At 45.4% G+C, this 22,883-nt stretch overlaps 1 protein-coding gene across 2 annotated transcripts in view; it reads right to left on the reverse strand.

The window, feature by feature from the left end:
• DHX30 (DExH-box helicase 30) overlaps positions 1 to 22,883 on the reverse strand; it is a 176,616-nt gene that overhangs the window by 133,373 nt on the left and 20,360 nt on the right. Inside the window, exon 3 of one of the 2 annotated variants that reach the window (XM_030196598.1) lies at positions 12,451 to 12,561. The exons of the other annotated variant lie outside the window; for it this stretch is intronic. Coding sequence (XP_030052458.1) covers positions 12,451 to 12,561 — 111 coding nt within the window. The remainder of the gene's footprint in view (positions 1 to 12,450; positions 12,562 to 22,883) is intronic. 2 annotated transcript variants of the gene reach the window in all.

The raw sequence follows: 22,883 nt of genomic DNA on the forward strand, positions 1-22,883 counted from the left end.
ACAGAGTGGCACTCTCTACCTTGCATACACCAGGGAATAGCCATATCACAGGAACCCCATATGGCTGCCAATCGCAACCTGAATTGGTCTAATTCCTTTTTGCGTGCGTGCCTGCGTGTGTGTGTTTAAATGAAGAGAATGGGAAAACAAGAATGGAGACTGCAGAACAGTTTCTCTGACTAAAGAAAAGAACATTATGAGGTAAAGTATAATTACTCCTTTCTTAGCTTCAGCACAAATAGGTTGTAGAGAAGCAGATTTATTGGGCGGGGGAAGACAAGGCCCCCCAAATAGCAACTCTGCCAAAATCCAAACTGGCTCTGGCCAACACATCCAACTTGTAGTGCTTAGCAAAAGTATGGAGCGATGACCAAGTTGTCGCCCTGCAAATTTCCTCAAGGGAAACCGCCCGGGCCTTCGCCCAGGAAGCAGCCTGCACCCTGGTAGTAAGTTTTCAGCCCGAGGCACCGGACAATTCCTGAAGATGTAGGTGGACTCAATAGTTAAGTGACTTGCCCAATGTCACAAGGACTTGCAGTGGGAATTGAACCCAGGTTGCTGGGATCAAAGCCCGCTGTACTAACCATTAGGCCACTCTGTAAATGTGGTGGGCATGGAACCATCTACCAACAGAAAACATTAGTCAAATCCTTGATTGCTATTTGCCATCTGCGGACCACTGTCAAATGGGTACCATTCTCTTGATAATTTCCTTCTCCCTTTCAGAATTGGTCACTCAGGTCAGATACCAGAAATGTGCTGCCAGGACACTGAATTCAAAAGCCTGCATGTTCCTGTATACTACAGTGTTGTACAAAGTACTACTTGGTCAAAGTACCTAAGTAAACGTACAATGAAAACATTTTAAAATGTACTTAAGTGAAAGTAAAAAAAAAAAAAGAACATTGCTTAATATGACAGTTTTTGATTAAAAAGTAAAAAAAGGTACTGCAACTGCAATGCATACAACTATTGTTAATGTTTTTATTCCATCAATTTTATTGCTCTACAATTCATTCTACTTTGCTTTTAGTAAACAAAAACGGTAACGGAATTCAAATATGCGTGGGATAAACATAAAGGAATCCTGTTCAGAAGGAATGGATCCTAAGGAACTTAGCCAAGATTGGGTGGCAGAACCGGTGGCGGGAGGTGGGGATGGTGCTGGGCAGACTTATACGGTCTGTGACAGAGCCGGTGGTGGGAGGCGGGGCTGGTGGTTGGGAGGCGGAGATAGTGCTGGGCAGACTTATACGGTCTGTGCCCTGAAAAGGGCAGGTACAAATCAAGGTAAGGCATACACAAAAAGTAGCACATGTGAGTTTATCTTGTTGGGCAGACTGGATGGACCGTGCAGGTCTGTTTCTGCCGTCATCTACTATGTTACTATGTAAACTAAATTTTTGAAAACAGCTGCCACTATTGTGAGAGCAATTGAGAGTCATCAGTGAAGCACAACTAAAAAGCTTCAACGACTGCACTAGCAGAAAGTGGATTGTTCAGTTTGATAAAAAGTGCCTTTAAATCAGGCCAGGTTGCAACATTACTGATGACTTCTGACTGGGTCTGCAGGTTATGATCAAGGTAATCTCTGAAAAATTTGACTTCCACAGAGCAGAGCACAGTACTTTATTCATCATTACTGTCATTATCATCTGCATTAAAGTAGTGCTGTCTAACTCAGTGTTTCCCAAGTCTGGTCCTGGAGTACCCCTTGCCAGTCAGGTATTCAGGATATCCACAATGAATATGAAAGAAAGATTTGCATATAATGGAGGAAGTGTACAAATTAAGTTCGTGCATATTCTTTGTCAATATCCTGAAACCTTGACTGGAAAGAGGTACTCCAGGACTGGACAACAACTGGTCTAATTCATATCACTTGCGTCTTCATCTTTGGCACCATTTTCATGCTGTCCAGTTACAGAAAAGGCTTTCACAAAGTTGGAATCACTGTGTTGTTCTAACAATTTTTCTTCTGATGGAAAACTCTGTTTCAATAACTGTTTGAATATCTTCAAGAACATCAAATTTGTAGGAACTCTTCAATCTTGGGGCAAGACAGGCAGACTTCCTCTCTAAACACATCAATCCAGTGTACAGTCACCCCAATGTAAAATTTCCCATGGGATGACGAGCAGTCTTTTGTAGTATGTCTGTTCATCAAGAACTGCTACCAGTTTCAGCTTCATCCCCAGTTTAAAAAGGACCCAATTCATCACTGATCTGTTTGCATGTAGAACATGAACCAGTTCAACAAACATAGGCAACTCCACTGTGATAATACACTATATTCATGGAACATCAGAATTTACGATGATTCACCGTTTGTGTGATGAGGTTTGCAATAGCAGAATCTTGTTCCCAGTTTTGCTGTTTCATTTGGTTTACTGAGGAATTGTCATTTAGACCCCTACTACTACTATTTAGCATTTCTATAGCGCTACAAGGCGTACGCTGCGCTGCACAAACATAGAAGACAGTCCCTGCTCAAAGAGCTTACAATCTAATAGACAAAAAATAAAGTAAGCAAAATCAATCAATTAACGTGTACAGGAAGGAGGAGAGGAAGGTAGGTGGAGGCGAGTGGTTACAGGTGGTTACGAGTCAAAAGCAATGTTAAAGAGGTGGGCTTTCAGTCTAGATTTAAAGGTGGCCAAGGATGGGGCAAGACGTAGGGGCTCAGGAAGTTTATTCCAGGCGTAGGGTGTAGCGAGACAGAAGGCGCGAAGTCTGGAGTTGGCAGTAATGGAGAAGGGAACAGATAAGAAGGATTTATTCATGGAGCAGAGTGCACGGGAAGGGGTGTAGGGAAGGACGAGTGTGGAGAGATACTGGGGAGCAGCAGAGTGCGTACATTTATAGGTTAGTAGAAGAAGTTTGAACAGGATGTGAAAACGGATAGGGAGCCAGTGAAGCAACTTGAGGAGAGGGGTAGTATGAGTAAAGCGACCCTGGCGGAAGATGAGACGGGCAGCAGAGTTTTGAACCGACTGGAGAGGGGAGAGGTGACTAAGTGGGAGGCCAACAAGAAGCAGATTGCAGTAGTCTAAACGAGAGGTGACAAGGGTGTGGATGAGGGTTTTGATAGAGTGCTCAGAAAGAAAGGGGCAGATTTTACGGATGTTGTAAAGAAAGAAACGACAGGTCTTGGCGATCTGCTGGATATGAGCAGAGAAGGAGAGAGAAGCGTCAAAGATGACCCCAAGGTTACGAGCTGAGGAGACAGGGAGAATGAGAGAGCCATCAACAGAAATAGAAAACGGGGGAAGTGGGGAGGTGGGTTTGGGGGGAAAAATGAGAAGCTCAGTTTTGGTCATGTTTAATTTCAGGTGGTATTGAGACATCCAGACAGCAATGTCAGACAAGCACGCTGAAACTTTGGTTTGGATGCAAGGTGAGATATTGATAAAAAGTGGCTTTAAATCAGGCCAGGTTGCAACATTACTGTTGACTTCTAACTGGGTCTGCAGGTTATGATCAAGGTAATCTCTGAAAAATTTGACTTCCACAGAGCAGAGTACAGTACTTTATCATCATTACTGTCATTATCATCTGCATTAGAAGTAGTACTGTCTAACTCAGTGTTTCCCAAGTCTGGTCCTGGAGTACCCCTTGCCAGTCAGGTATTCAGGATATCCACAATGAATATGAATGAAAGAGATTTGCATATAATGGAGGAAGTGTGCAAATTAAGTTCATGCATATTCTGTCGATATCCTGAAAACCTGACTGGAAAGAGGTACTCCAGGACTGGACAACAACTGGTCTAATTCATATCACTTGCATCTTCATCTTTGGCACCATTTTCATGCTGTCCAGTTACAGAAAAGGCTTTCACAAAGTTGGAATCACTGTGTTGTTCTAACAATTTTTCTTCTGATGGAAAACTCTGTTTCAATAATATCTTCAAGAACATCAAATTTGTAGGAACTCTTCAATCTTGGGGCAAGACAGGCAGACTTCCTCTCTAAACACATCAATCCAGTGTACAGTCACCCCAATGTAAAATTTCCCATTGGATGACGAGCAGTCTTTTGTAGTATGTCTGTTCATCAAGAACTGATACCAGTTTCAGCTTCATCCCCAGTTTAAAAAGGACTCAACTCATCACTGATCTGTTTGCATGTAGAACATGAACCAAACATAGGCAACTCCACTGTTATAATAGGCTATATTCATGGAACATCAGAATTTAAGATGATTCACCATTTGTACGATGAGGCAGGGCCGTGCCAATGGTCTGTGGCGCCCCCCCTGCAGGAGATCAGTTGGCGCCCCCCCCTCGCAGACGAACAGTTGGCGCCCCCCCCCCCCCGTGAAAATGATCGCTGCCCTCCCGCTCCCATATCCCAACTGCCCGCCCTCTTCTCCCCCCCCAAGATCTCTTTTAAATTTACCTCCGTCCGGCAGCGAAGGCGCGCCGCGTCAGTGAAGGAGGCGGCGCTCCCGAAGTCTCTACTAGTCTTCCCTTCACTCAATGTCCCGCCTTCTTCTGACATCATTTCCTTGACGTCAGAAGGCGGAACACTGAGCGAAGGGAAGACTAGTAGAGACGTCGGGAGCGCCGCCTCCTTCACTGATGCTGCGGCGTGCCTTCGCTGCCGGACGGAGGTAAATTTCAAAGGGATCTTGTTGGGGGGAGAAGAAGGCGGGCAGTTGGGACACGGGAAGGCGAGGTAAGCATGGCGCGGCAGGGCACCGCCCAGAGCTTACCTCGCTTACCGTGTTGGCACGGCCCTGCGATGAGGTTTGCAATAGCAGAATCCTGTTCCCAGTTTTGCTGTTTCATTTGGTTTACTGAGGAATTGTCATTTAGACCCCCCCCCCCTCCCCGTTTTTACTTTTAAATGAAAGCATCAGATGTGACTGACTAAAAGTACTAAAAATTGGTGAAATTATTACTTCAGTAGAAATAGAAGTAACAAATGTTATCCTGTACTTCTTTATAGCAAGGCAGTATAATAATTGTACTGGGACCCTGACTGCAAGAAAGATAAGATATAAATCCAAATTTCCATCATTTGTAAGATACAGTGGGGCTAACAAGGGCTTCAATTTTCAACACACACCAACTTAATTCACGTTTGCTTTTAAATTTATGTGCAGCATACCACAAAGAGATTTTGCAGCAAGGAGCACCAGCTTACGAGCAAAACAGCTTTGTTTCATCCTGGATGCCCCAACAGACCATGCCTAAAAGACCACTAGCCGCCATATTATTACACAATAGGAGACAAGAAATACAAGACATACTGAGGCTGTAAAGCTAGAGGGGATCTTTCACAAGGAAGGTTCAGCCCATTAAACCCTCACTGAGACAGAACGTGTGTGATTAAGAGAACTACCTCATCAGAGGACAGCAATAACTCCAGAAGGAAGCTCACTTTGGCATGACAAGTGGTGGGAGCAGCACTTCTGGTTGGGGAAGGTGGAGTTTCAATTTCATCAGAAAATGCACTGGTATTTTTGGCCCAAACCGAGACATGGCAGTCACTTTAACAGGCTTAACCACTTTACCAGCTCTTAATTTGCCTGACTTCAGCATGAACCCCTCCAGCTTCCTCTTTGTGCTCCACTCTAGTCTCAACCTTCCCTACCTTTCACTCTATCCCCCTCCCTGGGCTTGTGTCCCCAGATTTCTCTAAAGACTCGATATTTCCCTTCCAATTTATAAAAACACTAGTAAAAAAAAGGCCCGTTTCTCACACAAATGAAACGGGCGCTAGCAAGGTTTTCCTGGGAGTGTATATGTTTGAAAGAGTGTGTGTGAGAGTGACTGTGTGAGAGAGAGTGAATGTGCGAGTGTGTGACAGAGAGAGAGAGAGAGACTGGGTGCGAATGCGTGTTTGTGCGCCATGGGCCCCCTCCCTCCCAGTTCCAGGGCAAACCCTCCCTCCCTCCCTCCCAGTTCCAGGGTCGACCCCTCCCTCTCTCCGAGTTCCAGGGGACCGAGTTCCAGGGTCCCCCCCCTCCCTCCGAGTTTCAGGGTCCCCCCCTCCCTCCCTCCGAGTTTCAGGGTCCCCATCCCTCCCAGTTCCAGGATCCCCCCCTCCCTCCCTTCCAGTTCCAGCACCCCTCCCTCCGAATTTTAGAAGTCATCTTCACTTACGAAGTCGGGGTTACGGCGGCCGTCAGCAGCGGTAAAAGGCGTGCGGGCTCAGCCCTTCTCTCTCTCTCAGCTCTAGTCCCGCCCTCATTTCCTATTTCCGCAAGGGCGGGACCAGAGCTGAGAGAGAGAGAGAAGGGCCGAGTCTGCACGGCTTTTACCGCTGCTGACAGCCGCCGTAAACCCGACTTGGTAAGTGAAGAGGACTTAAAATTTGGAGGGAGGGGGCCTGGAACTGGGAGGGAGGGAGGAACGACGACACCCTCATGCGTGTGACGTCGAGTTCCGTTGCCTGGCCAACTCTGCAGCGTTCCCTTCCAGTGATTGGTCACTGCTGCTGGTGACGAACCAGAAAGCACGCAAATGTCAGGACAGGACATGGATACAACAGGAACACGAACCTTTCAAAGCTTCACTGCCACGGAGTCAGCTTCAGAACGTCGGAGGTGCTTTTTATTATATAGGATAAGCGTGGTCATACTGTGACAGAATGAAGGTCCATCAAGCAAGCATCCTGTTTCAAACAGTGGCCAATCTAGGTTACAAGTACCTGGCAAGATCCCAAAACAGTATTTGTTACATTTGTATCCCACATTTTCCCACCTAATTGCAGGCTCAATGTGGCTTACATAGTACCGTAAAGGCGATCTCCATTCTGGTATGAACAAATACAAAGTGATTTAGTGGTAGAATAAAGATCATTGTAATAGACACATTAGTGAATCGTAGGGGGGAATAGATTAGGTTATGTCCAGTAAGAGCTTTGGTTTCGTTGTGTTGCACTGTTCGGGCATTTAAGTTGGATCAGTAGGGTATGCCTTTTTGAACAGGTAAGTTTTTAGCGATTTCTGGAAGTTTAGGTGGTCATACGTTGTTTTCACGGCATTCGGTAGTGCGTTCCATAGTTGTGTGCTTATGTAGGAGAAGCTGGATTCATAAGTTGATTTGTATTTGAGTCCTTTGCAGCTTGGGTAGTGGAGATTTAGGTATGTTCGTGTTGATCTTGTTGTGTTTCTGGTTGGTCCTACTACTACTTATTTCTAAAGTGCTACTAGACGTACGCAGCGCTGTACACTTGAACATGAAGAGACAGTCCCTGCTCGACAGAGCTTACAATCTAATTAGGACAGACAAACAAGAGATAAGGGAATATTAAAGTGAGGATGATAAAATAAGGGTTCTGAACAAGTGAATAAGGGTTAGGAGTTAAAAGCAGCATCAAAAAGGTGGGCTTTTAGCTTAGATTTGAAGACAGCCAGAGATGGAGCTTGACGTACCGGCTCAGGAAGTCTATTCCAGGCATATGGTGCAGCAAGATAAAAGGAACAGAGTCTGGAGTTAGCAGTGGAGGAGAAGGGTGCAGAAAAGAGAGATTTACCCAGTGAATGGAGTTCCCGGGGTGGAATGTAGGGAGAGAGGAGAGTGGAGAGGTACTGAGGAGCTGCAGAGTGAATGCACTTATAGGTCAATAAGAGGAGTTTGAACTGTATGCGGAAACGGATAGGAAGCCAGTGAAGTGACATGAGGAGAGGGCTAATATGAGCATAACGACACTGGCGGAATATTAGTCGTGCAGAGAATATTGAACAGAATGAAGAGGAGACAGATGGCTAAGTGGGAGACCTGGGAGAATCAAGTTGCAATAGTCTAAGCGAGAGGTGATAAGAGTGTGGATGAGGGTTCTGGTAGTGTGCTCAGAAAGGAAAGGGCGAATTTTGCTGATATTATAGAGAAAAACGACAGGTTTTAGCAGTCTGCTGAATATGTGCAGAGAAGGAGGTCTATGAGGTCCATCATGTATCCCGGGTCTTCGCCATAGATAATTTTGTGAACCATGGTGCAGATCCTGAACGTGATTTGTTCTTTGATTGGGAGCCAGTGCAGTTCTTCTCAGAGGGGTTTGGCGCTTTCGAATCATGTTTTTCCAAATATAAGCCTAACTTAAATGTTTTGAGCAGTTTGAAGTTTCTTTATGATTTGTTCTTTGCATCCTGCATAGATTCCATTCCAGTAGTCTACATGGCTAAGTACCATTGATTGTATCAAGTTGCGAAATGTGTCCCTCAAGAAGAAAGGTTTCACGCGTTTGAGTTTCCACATTGAGTGGAACATTTTCTTTGTTGTAGATTTCACTTGGCTCTCTAGCATGAGGTTTCGGTCGATTATAACTCCGAGAACTTTCAGGCCGTCTAAGATAGGGAGGGTGTAATCTAGGGTGTTTAAGTTGATGGGTCTGTTCGTGTTGTATTGGGATGAGAGGATGAGACAGTGTGTTTTTTCTATGTTGAGTTTTAGTTGAAATGCATTCGTCCATGGTGTTCAAGCTGAGTTTGATTTCATTGGTGATTTCTGTTAGATCATTTTTTAAAGGGATGTATATTGTGACATCGTCTGCGTAAATGAAAGGGTTGAGGCCTTGGTTGGATAAGGACTTGGCTAGTGGGGTCATCATTAAGTTGGAAAGGATCGGTGATAGTGGTGATCCTTGAGGTACTCCGCAGTCTGCTTTCCATGGTGATGATATGTTCGAGTTTGATATCAATTGATATGTTCTAGTGGTTAGGAAACCCTTAATACATCTAAGTACACCTCCACCAATCCCGAAGTAATCTAGGAGCCTTAGTAGTATTTTATGGTTTACCATGTCGAACACACTAGACATGTTGAATTGGAGAAGAAGTATGCTTTTACCTGTTGCTATTTCCTGTTTCAGTGCTGTGGATGGGGCGAAATCCTGATTGTGATTCATGTAGTATTGAGAATTTATTTATATAGTCAGTGAGTTGTTTGGTTACCATGCTTTCCATCAGTTTGACTACCAGTGGGATAGATGCTACTGGGCGGTAATTAGTGATTTCGTTTGGTTTTTTCTTAGTATCTTTTGGTATTGGGGTGAGTAGGATGTTGCCATTGTCCTTAGGGAACAGGCCTTGCTGGGTTGTGAGGTCTCCTGTGAAGCGGTCAGGGGCGGATTTTAAAAGGTAACTGGGACAGGTGTCCAGTTTGCAGTGAGTATTGGACAACTTACTAATCGCCTGGGTGACTGTTTCTACGGTGAGAAGAGCGAAGTTGGTCCAGGTTCGGTCAGCTGGGTATTCTCTAGAAGTTGGGTCCATACCATTGATGAAGTTTTCAATGTCGGTATTGTCCCAGGGTAGCGTGCTGCGTAGATTTGCAATTTTTTCATTTTTTACATTTTATGCTGCTTATCCTAGAAATAATCAGTGAATTTTCCCCAAGTCCGACTTAATGGCTTATAGACTTTTTAGGAATTCATCCAAACCTTTTTTTATACCTCACTAAGCTAACTGCTTTTGCCACATTCTCTGGCAACGAATTCCAGAGTTTAATTACACGTTCAGTGAAGACATATTTTCTCCGATTTGTTAAATTTACTGCTTTGTAGCTTCATTGCATGCCCCCTAGTCCTAGTATTTTTGAAAAGAGTAAACAAGTGATTCACATCAACCCGCTCCACTCATTATTTTACAGACTTCTATCATATCTCCCCTCAGCCATCTTTTCTCCAACTTAAAAAGTCCTTGCCACTTTAGCCTTTCCTCATAGGGAAGTTGTCCCATTCCCTTAATCATTTTCAATGCCCTTCTCTGTACTTTTTCTAATTCCACTATATCTCTTTTGAGATGCAGTGACCAGAATTGCACACAGTATTCAAGGTGCGGTCACACCATGGAGCACTAAAAAGGCATTATAACATCCTCATTTTTGTTTTCCATTCCTTTTCTAATAATACCTAACATCCTATTTGCTTTCTTAGCCACCAGCACATATTGAGAAGAGGATTTCAACGTATCATCAATGATGACGCCTAGATCCCTTTCCTGGTCGGTGACTCCTGATGTGGAACCTTATATCACATAGCTATAGCTCGAGTTACTCTTTCCCACGTGCATCACTTTGCACTTGGTCACATTAAGAATCATCTGACATTTGTATGCCCAATCTCCCAGTCTCGTAAGGTCCGCTTGTAATTTTTCACAATCCTCTTGCGATCTAACAACTTTGAATAAGTTTGTCATCAGCAAGTTTAATTACCTAACTAGTTACTCCCATTTCAAGACTTATAAATATGTTTAAAAAAGCAGTGGTCCCAGCACAGACCCTGCAGAACCCCCACTATCTACCCTTTTCCATTGAGAATACTGACCATGTAAACCTACTCTCTGTTTTCTATCTTTTAACCAGTTTTCAATCCACAATAGGACACTACCTCCTATCCCATGACTCTCCAAATTCCTCTGGAGTCTTTCATGATGTACTTTGTCAAACGCCTTTTGAAAATCCAGATACACAATGGGGCTCATTTTCAGAGCACTTAGCCTTCCAAAGTTCCAAAGAAACCTATGGAACTTTGGAAGGCTAAGTGCTTTGAAAATATGCCTCAAGATCAACCAGCTCACCTTTATCCACATTTGTTCACCCCTTCAAAGAAATGTAATAGATTGGTGAGGCAAGACGTCCCTTCACTATCTCATTAATCCATGCTTTTGAATATGCACTGTAATTTTGTTCTTTATAATAGTCTCTACCATTTTGCCTGGCACCAACATCAGGCACGCCGGTCTATAATTTAACTAGCGATTTTTGTGCATTAAAAATGTTCAAGCTAAAACACAGCAAAATAATATCATTCAAACAATACAATTAACAATGTGTCAGAATTTCGCAGTCACTGTAAATGCTCAAAGTGTCCACCCCAGCTTTAGCACAGGCCTTCTGTGGCAGGCTGCTCCAGATCATCTGCAGCGCTTCCTTGCAGCTTTGGGTGAAGTTGGAATTAGAAAAGGTACAGAGAAGGGCGACGAAAATGGTAAAGGGGATGAGATGACTTCCCTATGAAGAAAGGCTAAAGCAGCTAGGGCTCTTCAGTTTGGAGAAAAGATTGCTGAGGGAAGATACGATATAGGTCTGCAAAATAATGAGTGGAATGGAACAGGTAGACGTCAACTGCTTTTTTACTCTTTCCAAAAATACTAGGAGTAGGGAGTACACAATGAAGATACAAAGTAGTAAATTTAAAGTAAATCAGAGAAAATATTTCGTCACTCAATGTTTAATTAAATTCTAGAATTCGTTGCCAGAGAATGTGGCAAAAGCAGTTAGCATAGTGGGGTTTAAAAAAGGTTTATATAACATCCAAAAAATTAAAGTTCATAAGCCACTATTAAGATGGCTTTGGGGAAAATATACTGCTTAGAGATCTTGCCAGGTATGAAGAGGGTGGTAGATACTTGGAATGCTCTCCCGCAGGGCGGGGGGGGGGGGGGGGATTCAAAACTTGTGGGATAAACACAAAGGAATCCTGTTTAGAAGGAATGGATCCACAGAAACTTTGTGGAGACTGGGTGGCAATACTGGTAATTGAGAAGTAAAGTCAGTGCTGGGCAGACTTCTACGGCCTGTGACCTAAAAATGACAAGGATAAATCAAGGGCAGGTATACATATAAAGTATCACATACAATTGAGTTAATCTTGTTGGGCAGACTGGAGGGATCATACAGGTCTTTATCTGCCATCATCTACTATGTTACTTGTAACCTGGATTGGCCACTTTTGGAAACAGGATGCTGGGCTTGATGAAGCTTCGGTCGGTCCCAGGACAGCAACGTTTATTTTCTTCTCCCCAGACAAATATCTACGTCACTGTGCCATCACTAACAGTAAGCTGGTACCCCATTTCTCCCCCAACCCCCAATAATGGCAGTTTTACAATGCAAACATTTTTGAATACGTGAAAGATGCTGGGTGGTCACGCTAAAAAGTTTGTAACTTTGCCATGTTTTAAAGATAATCTCATGTCACTCAGCATATTATTATTAGCGTTTGTATAGCGCTACCAGACAGTAACAAAGAAAGCTGTAAAATTTCAAGTGGTTGCTGAGAAACAATAAAAAGACTTCAGGTGGTTACTTTTTGTTTTTTTGCCTCCCCTGTAGGGTTCAGGAAGGAACTCTGGTGCAGGGGATCCTGGCTAAAGACTGCTGCAGCCATAACTGGCTAAGTGAGTTCAGAACACCATATAACAAAGCAAAAATCTCAGGGTAGCTGTGAATGAAAGCCCATGGCAATGGAAGACAGCCACAATTCTGACTGAGCTGGAATCCCAAAGGATGAAACTGTCACCCCCATCTTCCCCCTTTCTCCCTGAAAAGAAAGGTAGAACAGTTATTCAAATGTATGCACTAGTACAAAAAAAAAACCCCAAACGTACAAACCAACATATTAGTACAAGAAAACATGGCTCTTGTTCTGGACAGCTTTCTGTGCTTTAGAAGGCAAACCGAAGACAAGGGAAGGGGAAAAGAATTTGTTTCCATACCTTGAAAAGTTTGCAGGCTACTGCTGCAGCACTCCACTCTGCATCAATCTTATTCATCCCATAGCCTTCCACTTCTATGGGCTTTGGCCATTTTATGTGCAAAGTGACTTTCTGAAACGAGAAGTGGCATTGTAATAATCCTTGAGATACTATGCTACCAGCATAAGGTTTAACAAGTCACAGGGGCTCTCCAAGAAGCCTTATATCCAAACCAAATCTATTATCACCACAGGGCATGGCCAGAAACTGAAACTTTCAGCCTTTCCACCAATTCTCAGAACAAACTCGAAGACTCCCCACTCCTTTCCTTCCAGGGATTTGAAGCTTTAATACCACAGCATTCCTACATCAGTTCGTGGGCCAGTTCTTTTTTGTAAGCAATATTGCTGAAGAGCTTATCTGGTGAGGTTTGACTCTTTCAGAATGATATCAAATCTGCAATAAGGCAGACACCCCTGATGGTGTGGATAACCTGAAGAAGGACTTAACGAAGCTAGAGGAATGGTCTGGAATTTGGCAGTTTAGATTTAATGCTAAAAAAATGCAGGGTCCTGCATTTGGGCTTCCAAAACCCATGGGAACACTATAGTTTAGGGGGAGAAGACCTTTTGCACATGAAAGAGGAGCCAGGACTTGGGTGCAATCACATGTGATGATCTTAAGGTGGCCAGAGAGAAAAAGAATCAGCAAAAGCTAGAAAGATGCTTGGGTGTATAGGGTGTACAGGTGATGACGCCCCTGTATAAGACTCTGGTGACACCTCATTTAGAACACTGTGTACAATTCTGCAGACCACACCTTCAAAAAGATATAAACAGAAGTCAGAGAATGGCTACTAAAATGGTTAGTGGGCTTCGTCATAAATGATATGGACACAGACTTAAAGATCTAAATATATACACTTTGGAAGAAAGGCGAGAAAGGAAAGATATAATAGAGACATTTCAAGAAGGCCTATCCCACCGACTCAACTTAAATTCCCACACCCAGCAACACAGCATAACCAATGATCGTACCGACTATCTACAATCTTCACTCCCTTCGACCCTCATGACGCTTGATTCACACCTACTTCATTTGACCACAATACAACCTTGTATTTGTTATCAACCGAATTGGCAAACGCCTTTACGGTACCATGTAAGCCACATTGAGCCTGCAAATAGGTGGGAAAATGTGGGGTACAAATGTAACAAATAAATACTATGCAACATAAATGCACAGGAGGCGAGTCTCTTTCAAGGAAACTCTGGAATGAGGGGGCACAGGCTGAAGGTGAAAAGGAATAGACTCAGAAGTAACCTGAGGAAATACTTTACGGAAAGGATGGTGAATTCCTGGAACAGCCTCCAGGTGGAAATGGTGGAGACAAAAACAGTATCTGAATTCAAGAACTTCGGACATGTACACAGGATATCTAAGGGAGTAACAGGGAGAGTAGATAGCATGGATGGACAGACTGGATAGGCCATATGGTCTTTAACTGCCTACATTTTTCTATGTAACCCAAACCAAGACTGATTCAACACAGGGGTTCAACTACTACAGCATTTAATGAATGTATGCCTGCAGAAAAAAAACAGGGCTGAATTTGTAGAGGTTTGAAACTCATGAACAGTACTGTCACAGACTCACAAGTGTAAAACCACTATTCATTTAACCATTCTTACTGGCTCAAGAAAAATCTAGGTGGCCAATGTTTGCTTTTGTTCACTGAGATTTACTATATCATTTTTGAAAAATGCTTTCCTGTTATTTCTGCAAAGCAGAATATAAAATATAATAAGAAGAGAAGAGTAAGGAGGGAAAATAGGAACTCAAACACTGGGACAAGAAAGAATACAGTCAGAGGAAGAACCAGCACAATCATTCAAAGATGGAATGCTTGTTGCCCTGATATCTAAGTCTGCCTGTCATGTCAAAGGCCAAGATGAAAAATGTATGTTTTATAAAATCAACCTTAAATTTAATGTAGAATGATTCGGCACAAAGTGAAGGTGGTAATGAATTTCATAAGAGAGGGAGCCTAATAAAAAGCAGAGCATCTAGTAAAGTCTAATCATGACTGGGTCACTGGGGGACCATTATGAAGGATTGTGAAAAATTACAAGAGGACCTTATGAGACAATATACCATATCAGCTAAAGACATTTTTATATTAGGCTAATACCCTTAATACCTTACCAAGTTTTACATTATTGAAAAACTCAAAAATACTAAGATGGACACAGCAGTCCAGCAGCAAGAGCAGTGCTATCCAGTCTTCTGCATAGATTGCCACATGTATAATTACCTCCCAGTTGGCGAGTGGTTATGTGTGTGTTCCCGATGAAAAGATATCCTAGCTCTCAGAGAACGGGGCCGTTTTCTTGAGACCAGATTAGAAGACTTGGTGGAGCTGAGGGAGACAAAAAGGTACATAGAGGAGACCTACACGGACATTGTAGAGAAGCCCCATCTCCAGTCTGGCAGCCTCTATGCTGACTTGATGAAACAGGAAGTAGGAAGTACTCCTGTAGCCAGACCTGCCCACCAGGGGATGAACTATCCTCCTGAACCAAGGATATGTCTCCAAGAACTTCTGCCCAGGTGGGAAGGGTTAGGGTTGTAATTGGTGATTCGATCATTAGGCATGTAGATAGCTGGGTGGCTGATGGACGTGAGGAACGCCTGGTGACTTGCCTGCCTGGCGCGAAGGTGGGAGACCTCATGTGTCACATAGACAGGATCTTAGACAGTGCTCGAGAAGAGTCGGCTGTCTCGGTACATGGGGGTACAAATGACAGGAAAAATATGGGAGAGAGATTCTAGAAGCCAAATTTAGGCTCTTAGAAAGCTGAAGTCCAGATCCTCCAGGGTAGCATTTTCAGAAACGCTCCCCATTCAACGCACAGGACCCAAAAGGCAGGCAGAGCTCCGAAGTCTCAATGCATGGTTGAGACAATGGTGCAGGGATGAGGGATTTAGATTTGTTAGGAACTGGGCAACATTCTGGGAAAGGGGAAGACTGTTCCAAAAGGATGGGCTCCATCTTAACCAGGAACTAGAATGGGGGGGGGGGGGGGGGGGGGGGGGGGGAGTCGACAGTCGCCCAGGAGTGGATGGTTCGGTGTGGAGTATTTTTGAAGGATACTATTGAAACAGGACATTTAGAGAATTCCAGTAGAGACATTTCAACAATGCTGAAAGTAAGCCAGGTGTGCTTAATGAGACAGCAAGAGTAAAGGAAGCACATCATCCCTTTCAACTTCTAAGCAGCTTGTAGATCAAAAGAAAAAACAAAAATTGAAGTGCATTTATACAAATGCTAGAAACCTAAAAAAATAAGATGGGAGAGTTATAATATATAGCACTAAATGATGAGGTAGATATAATTGTCTTCTTTTCACCAAGTCTTTGAGATGCCTATCAAGGGGACACTGTGTAAACAGATTACAAATTGTATGCAATGAAAGGATCAATTGGGGGGGGGGGGGTTCAGCTATATGTTAAAGAGGAAATTGAGTCAAATTCCACATGACACACACAGCAGCATGGAATCATTATGGATAGGAATTCCATGTGTGAAGGGAAGGAGTATTCTTGTAGGATTGTAACTACCATCCACTCGGACAGAATGAACAGACAGATAAAGAAATGTTTACAGAGATTAGGAATGCTGGCAAATCGAGCAACATTAATAATAATGGGTGATTTCAATTACCCCGATATTGACTGGATAATTACTACATCAGGGAGTGCCAGGGAGATAAAATTTTCTAGATGTAATAAAACTGCTTCTTGGAGCAGCTGGTACAGGAACACACAAGAGGGGCAGCCATTTTGGATCTGGCCACCTGGGAAACAGTGATCATAACATGATCAAGTTTGAGCTATTATCTAGAATGAACCTGCAAAGGAAATCTACTGTAGCTGCATTTCATTTTTGAAAGGGTGACTATAATAAAATGAGGAAAATGGTTACAAAGAAACTAAAAGGATCGTCTGCAAAGGTTAGGACACAAATCAAGCATGGACATTATTCAAAAATACCATCTTGAAAGCCCAGCCCATATGCATTCCACGTATTTGCAAAGGTGAAAAGAAGAGAAAACATCAGCCAGTATGGTTAAAAGGTGAAGTAAAAGAGGCCATTACAGCCAAAAGACTGTCCTTCAAAAGAACGGAAAAAGGACCCAAATGAAGAAAATAAGAGGCAACATAAGCACTAGCAAGTCAGATGGAAAGCATTAATAAAGCCTAAAAGAGAATATGATGAGAAACTTGCTACAGAGGCTAAAACTCACAGTAACAACTTTTTCAGGTACATCAGAAGCAGAAAGCCTGCGAGAGAATCAGTGGGACCTTTAGATCACGAAGGAGCAAAAGAGGCGCTATGGGAGGACAAGGCCACAGCGGAGAAACTAAATTAATTCTGTCTTTATGGAAGATGATGTGAGAGAGCTGCCTGTACCAGAAATGGTTTTCAAGGGTGATGATGCGGAGGAACTGAAAGAAATCTCGGTGAACCTGGAAGATGTACTGAGCCAAACTTACAAATTAAAGAGTAGTAAACCACCTGGACCGGATGGCATACATCCGGGTAAAGAACTCAAGCATGAAAGGGAAAATTAGGTTCTTACCTTGGTAATTTTCTTTCCTTTAGTCACAGCAGATGAATCTATTAACTGATGGGTTGTATTCGCCTACCAGCAGGTGGAGATAGAGAACACAAAGACCATAGTGCCTCTAGGACGGCTAGCCCCAACTGCCGTCAGTATTTGAGATTTCCAAAGCAGAATGAACCATAAACGTATAACAAACTTTCCTCACAGCGAACAATCGCCCCATAACAGGAGCATCAAAGGAGGGATGATCTCAACCTCTTGCAGTAGAATATCATATAGAAATTCTGATAACTGTTTTCCAACTTCTCCCAATGAGATTGATATCTGCATGAAAGATCTGAACAAAAAACAAAGTCAAACAGGGAGGGATCATGGATTCATCTACTGTGACTAAAGGAAATTACCAAGGTAAGAACCTAATTTTCCCTTCCTTGTCATTAGCAGCAGATGAATCCATTAACTGATGAGATGTACAAAAGCAATCCCTACTTAGGGTGGGAACAGGCCACACCACGAGACAATACTTGAGCTCCAAAAACAGCGTCCTGCTTCGCTGCAACATCCAGCCTGTAATGCCGGGCAAAAGAGAGCTGAGAAGCCCAAGTAGCCGCACTACAGATCTCTTGAAGAGAGAGTGCCCCCGTTTCAGCCCATGAGGAGGAAACCGTTCTCGTGGAATGCGCCTTAAACGCTTCAGGCGGAGACCGATCTGAAAGCAGATACGCAGCAAAAATTACTTCCTTGAGCCAACGGGCTACAGTGGCCTTAGACGGCGGACCTCAACACCAAGGACCTGACAACAAGACAAAAAGGAGATCAGAAGTCCTGAAGTCATTTGACATCTGTAGATACTGCAACAGCGCCCTGCGGACATCCAGAAGATATAACCGCCCAAAGGAGTCTGGGAACGCTTCCCTAGAAAAGGAAGGAAGACAAATGGGCTGGTTCAGGTGAAACGTTGAAACCACCTTAGGCAGGAAGGAAGGCACTGTATGTACCGTTACTCCGGACTCCGAGAATTGAAGAAAAGGGTCCCAACAGGACAGCACCTGCAGCTCAGACACACGTCTAGCCGATGTAATGGCCACCAAAAAGACTGTCTTGAGAGTCACATCCTTCTCTGAAGCTCGCTTAAGCGGCTCGAAGGGCGAACACTGAAGAGCCTTCAACACTAGCACCAGGTTCCAGGCCGGACAGAGCAACCGGACAGGAAGACGGAGCCTAAACACCCCTCTGAGAAATCTGGCAATGTCCGGATGAGCAGCAAGGGGCAAGCTAGGGACTTTCCCTCGAAAGCATGATAATGCTGCCACTTGTACCCGCAGGGAATTGTGAGCCAGGCCTTTTTGTAAGCCCTCCTGCAAAACGTCCAGCACAGTTGAGACAGTAGCTCACATGGGTGTGATCGCCTTTGAAACACCCCACGCCTCAAATTTGCACCAGATCCGAGCATAAGTTTGCAGGCCTGCAAAAGAGTGGAGATGACCTTGTTAGAGTAGCCCTTGTCTCTCAATTGCGCCCTCTCAATAGCCAGGCCGTAAGACCAAATTGGCAGGGATCCTCCATAGACACCGGACCCTGAACCAACAGGTTCAGCACCAGGGGCAAATGCACCTGAGCGTCCACCAACATCCGGCAGAGATCCACATACCACGGACGCCTTGGCCAATCTGGAGCGATGAGAATCACCAGACCTCGATGCTGTTGAATCCGCAGTAGGTCTCGTCCTATCAAGGGCCAAGGAGGGAACACATACAGGAGGCCCGAGGGCCAGGGTTGAGCCAGAGCATCCAACCGCGCCGAGTGAGGATCTCTCCTTCTGCTGAAAAAGCGAGGTACTTTGACGTTTGCACTACGCCATTAGATCCATACCGGGAGTCCCCCATTTGGCACAAATCTGAAGAAAAACTTCTTCTGCCAGTTCCCATTCCCCCGGGCCAATCTGATGCCTGCTGAGAAACTCAGCTTGCACGTTGCTCTGACCTGCTATGTGAGCTGCTGACAGAAGCTGCAGGTGGAGCTCGGCGGCCTCCGCAGTCAGGGCCCTGCACTAAGTGCCACCCAGATAATTTATGTATGCCACTGCTGTCGTGTTGTCTGACAGAACCCGGACAGCAAGCCCCTTCAGAGTCTTTTGAAAGGCCATAAGAGCCTGGAATATCGCTCTCAGTTCCAAGCGATTGATGGGTCACCCCGCTTCCACGGGAGTCCACAGACCCTGAGCATAGCTTCCCTGGCAATGCGCTCCCCAGCCTAGAAAGCTGGCATCTGTTATCACCAGGAAGGAAGCGCCAGAGGCATTCCTTGGCGCAGCATCCTGTCGGAGAGCCACCACTCCAAACTGAGTCGGGCCGCAGGGAGCAACGTTGGTCTGCGTTGATATTCCTGGGGCATTGGAGACCATTGTTGAAGCAGATTAGGCCTCGTATGCGCTCTCGCCCAAGGCACCACCTCCAAGGTGGCCATCATCGACCTCAGCAGCTGGACAAAGTCCCAAGCTTGCGGGCGAGGCATCCACAGGAGTAGACGGACCCGATTCTGAAGCTTGCACCACCTTTGGTCGAGGAGAAAGACAAACCCCGAGGCCCTGTCGAACTGGACCCCCAAATACTCGAGAGACAGAGGGGGTCTGGTGACTTTTGGGTATACTGACCACCCAGACTAGCGCCTGCAGAACTGCCACCACTCTGGCAAGACAACTCTCAGTTGCTGAGTCCGCTCTAATGAGCCAGTTGTCGAGATAAGGGTGAACTCTGATACCCTTTCGCCTAAGACAGGCAAGCTACTACCACCATTACCTTGGAAAACGTACGGGGGAGCTATAGCTAGGCCGAAAGGCAAGGCCTGAAACTGGAAATGCTTTCTCAACACTGCAAAGTGGAGGAACCGCTGGTAAGGAGGCCAGATAGGAATGTGCAAATAAGCTTCTTTTAGGTCCAGAGACGTGAGAAACTCTCCTGGCTGTACCGCCGCAATGACGGAGCGCAGGGTTTCCATACGAAAATGTTGTACTCAGAGCCTCGTTTACTTTTCGTAAGTCGAGGATCGGCCTGAAAGACCCATCTTTTCGAGGCACGACAAAATTAATGGAATAGCGGCCGTAGCTGCATTCGGCGGGAGGCACCAGGATCACCGCTCCGAGGTGCAGCAAGACTTGTAAGGTCTCCTCTACCGCCGCCCGTTTTACGGCACTGCCACATCGGGACTCCACAAACACGTCTCTCACCAGGGCACCGAATTCCAGTCGGTAACCTTCTCTGATCAGGTCCAGGACCCACTGATCTGAGGTAATCTTGGTCCACTCCTCTAGAAAGAGGGAAAGACATCCTCCTATTGCAGGCAATGAGGAGTGGACCGGCGTCTCATCATTGTGGACGCCCCTGAGTTCCTGGCCTTGAACCGGCTCCTGCGGAACGTTTGTCCGAGCGAAAGGAGTTCCTCTGCTGAAAATGGGCACGTTGAGAAAACCCAGCAGAGCGCCCTGGGCGATACCTTCGAGCTTCATGAAAGCGATGACTGGAAGAGGAAGGAAACACAGAAACCTTGGAAGAAGGCCTCGGCCTATCCTCAGGTAGCCTCTGGGGTTATTCCCCCAGGTCTTTCACAATCTTCTCCAATTCCTCTCCAAATAACAGGTGGCCACGAAAGGGTAGCCTCACCAGTCTTTGCTTAGAAGCCATGTCAGCCACCCAATGCTGCAGCCAAAGAAGGCGGCGGGCAGACACCGCCACAAACATCTGTTTAGCCGAAGCTCTGACCAGATCATAAAGGGTGTCAGCCAAAAATGACAGGGCCGACTCCAACCACGGGGCAACCTCAGAAAGGGGGCCCGCACCATTGGCGGGCTGTTCCACCACCTGCTGTAGCCAGGAAAGACACACCTGGGCTGCATAGGAACTGCAAATAGACGCCCTCAAGGCAAGGCCCGCAATTTCAAAGGACCGTTTCAGCGCGGACTCAAGCTGCCAGTCCTGCATGTCTTTCAAAGCGACTCCTCCCTCTACTGGGAGAGTGGTCTTTTTTGTCACTGCCGTGACCAATGCATCCACTTTAAGCATCCCCAAAGGGGCCAAGTGCTCCTCATGCAGAAGTAAAGCTGACCCATAACCCTGGCCACTTTCAAAGGCTCATCGGGGTCAGACCATTGAGCAGAAATAAGCTCTTGGATGGAGTCATGCATTGGAAAGGCCCGAGAAAGCTTCGTAGTACTCGCCATCCTAAGATTAACAGAGGAGGCCTCGCCTTCAGCAGGATCATCAATCGAGAGGGCTTGCAAGGCATCAGTAATGAGAGCTGGCAGCTCGTGACGGTGGAAAATCCGGACCGCATTGGGATCATCCAAATCCAGTGACAAACAGGCACCCTCCTCTGGATCATCCGTCCCTAAGGGACTGCCAGATCCCTCAGACTCTCCACAGCCCGACCACGGGGGGGGGGGAGAAAGGATATGCACCACTTTCAGACGGGCAATTTACCCGTCTATGTTTAGCGTGTTTCCAACGCTCGGGGGAGAAAATAGCCTCCGAAGTCATCCCCAGGGCATCAACACCTGGAGGTAAGCCAGGATACAACACAGTGTCAGACACCTGCGGCAGAGCTCTTTTCAGCATGAAAGCCTTATGCATTAACAGCACAAACTCAGGGGAGAAAAACTTACCCTGACCCTCCGAATTAGGAGAAACGGATGTAGTAGCTCCTCTGGCAGCCCCCTGCACTCAGACTCCTCCGCAACCGCGAGGGTCGAGACATGCGGCGCTTCCAAAATGGCGCCTGCTGCCAGCTCCATCGAGTGGGAAGAAACATCGCTCACCATGCTCAAACTAGCGTGAGCGTCTAAGGAGCACGTTTTACACAGTCCCGCTGCTGATCTGCGTTTACCACAACGGGAGCAGCACTTAACTCCTTCAGAAGCCATCATCCGACAGGATGGGAATATAGCAATAAAATGGCAGCTTCGCGCCAAAACTTACCCCGATTGGAACGGCGTCTGCGGGACCTCCCCGGAGGAGCAGGGCACCCTCTCACCTCAGAGGAACGAGTCTACGAGCTCCGGTCAAGCTGCACAGAACCAGAATTACTGGGAAAAGCCTCAGAACAGCCACGCAGTAAAAGCGCGCTTTTTTTTTTTTTTTTTAACGCTGTGAGGAAAGTTGGAGGCAGGCAGCAACAGAGGGACTCCGGGAGGCGGGGGGAATGGGTAAGGCAGGGAAAGGGCGAACCTATATGCCTTTAAAGTGGGCACCACCAGCCACAACACCCCTGCTCAACTGGTAAAGCACAGGAGCCACCCCAGGCAGTCCAGGAGCTGATCAAGCTACATCCACACCTGCTGGGAGATAGAAAAATACTGAAGGCAGTTGGGGCTAGCCATCCTAGAGGCACTATGGTCTCTCAGTTAATGGATTCATCTGCTGATGACAAGGAACTGCTGATCTGCTGTTAGTAATATGTAACCTGTCATTAAAATCGTCCTTAGTACCTGAAGATTGGAGAGTGGCCAATGTGACGCCAAGTTTTTAAAAGGGTTCTAGGGGTGATCCAGGAAATTATAGACAAGTAAGCCTGACATCGGTGCTGGGAAAAATAGTGGTAAATATTATAAAGAATAAAATTACAGAACATGTAGATAAACATGGTTTAACGGGACAGGGTCAGAATAGGTTCAGCCGAAGGAAGTCTTGCCTCACCAATTTGCTTAATTTCTTGGAAGACATGAATAAACGTGGATAAAAGTGAGCCAGTTGATGTAGTATATCTAGATTTTCAGAAAGCTTTTGATTAAGCTCCTCAAGATAAGACTCCTGAGAAAATTAGAGAGTCATAGGA

Source organism: Microcaecilia unicolor, chromosome 1 (assembly GCF_901765095.1).
Source record: "Microcaecilia unicolor chromosome 1, aMicUni1.1, whole genome shotgun sequence".
NCBI lineage: Eukaryota > Metazoa > Chordata > Amphibia > Gymnophiona > Siphonopidae > Microcaecilia > Microcaecilia unicolor.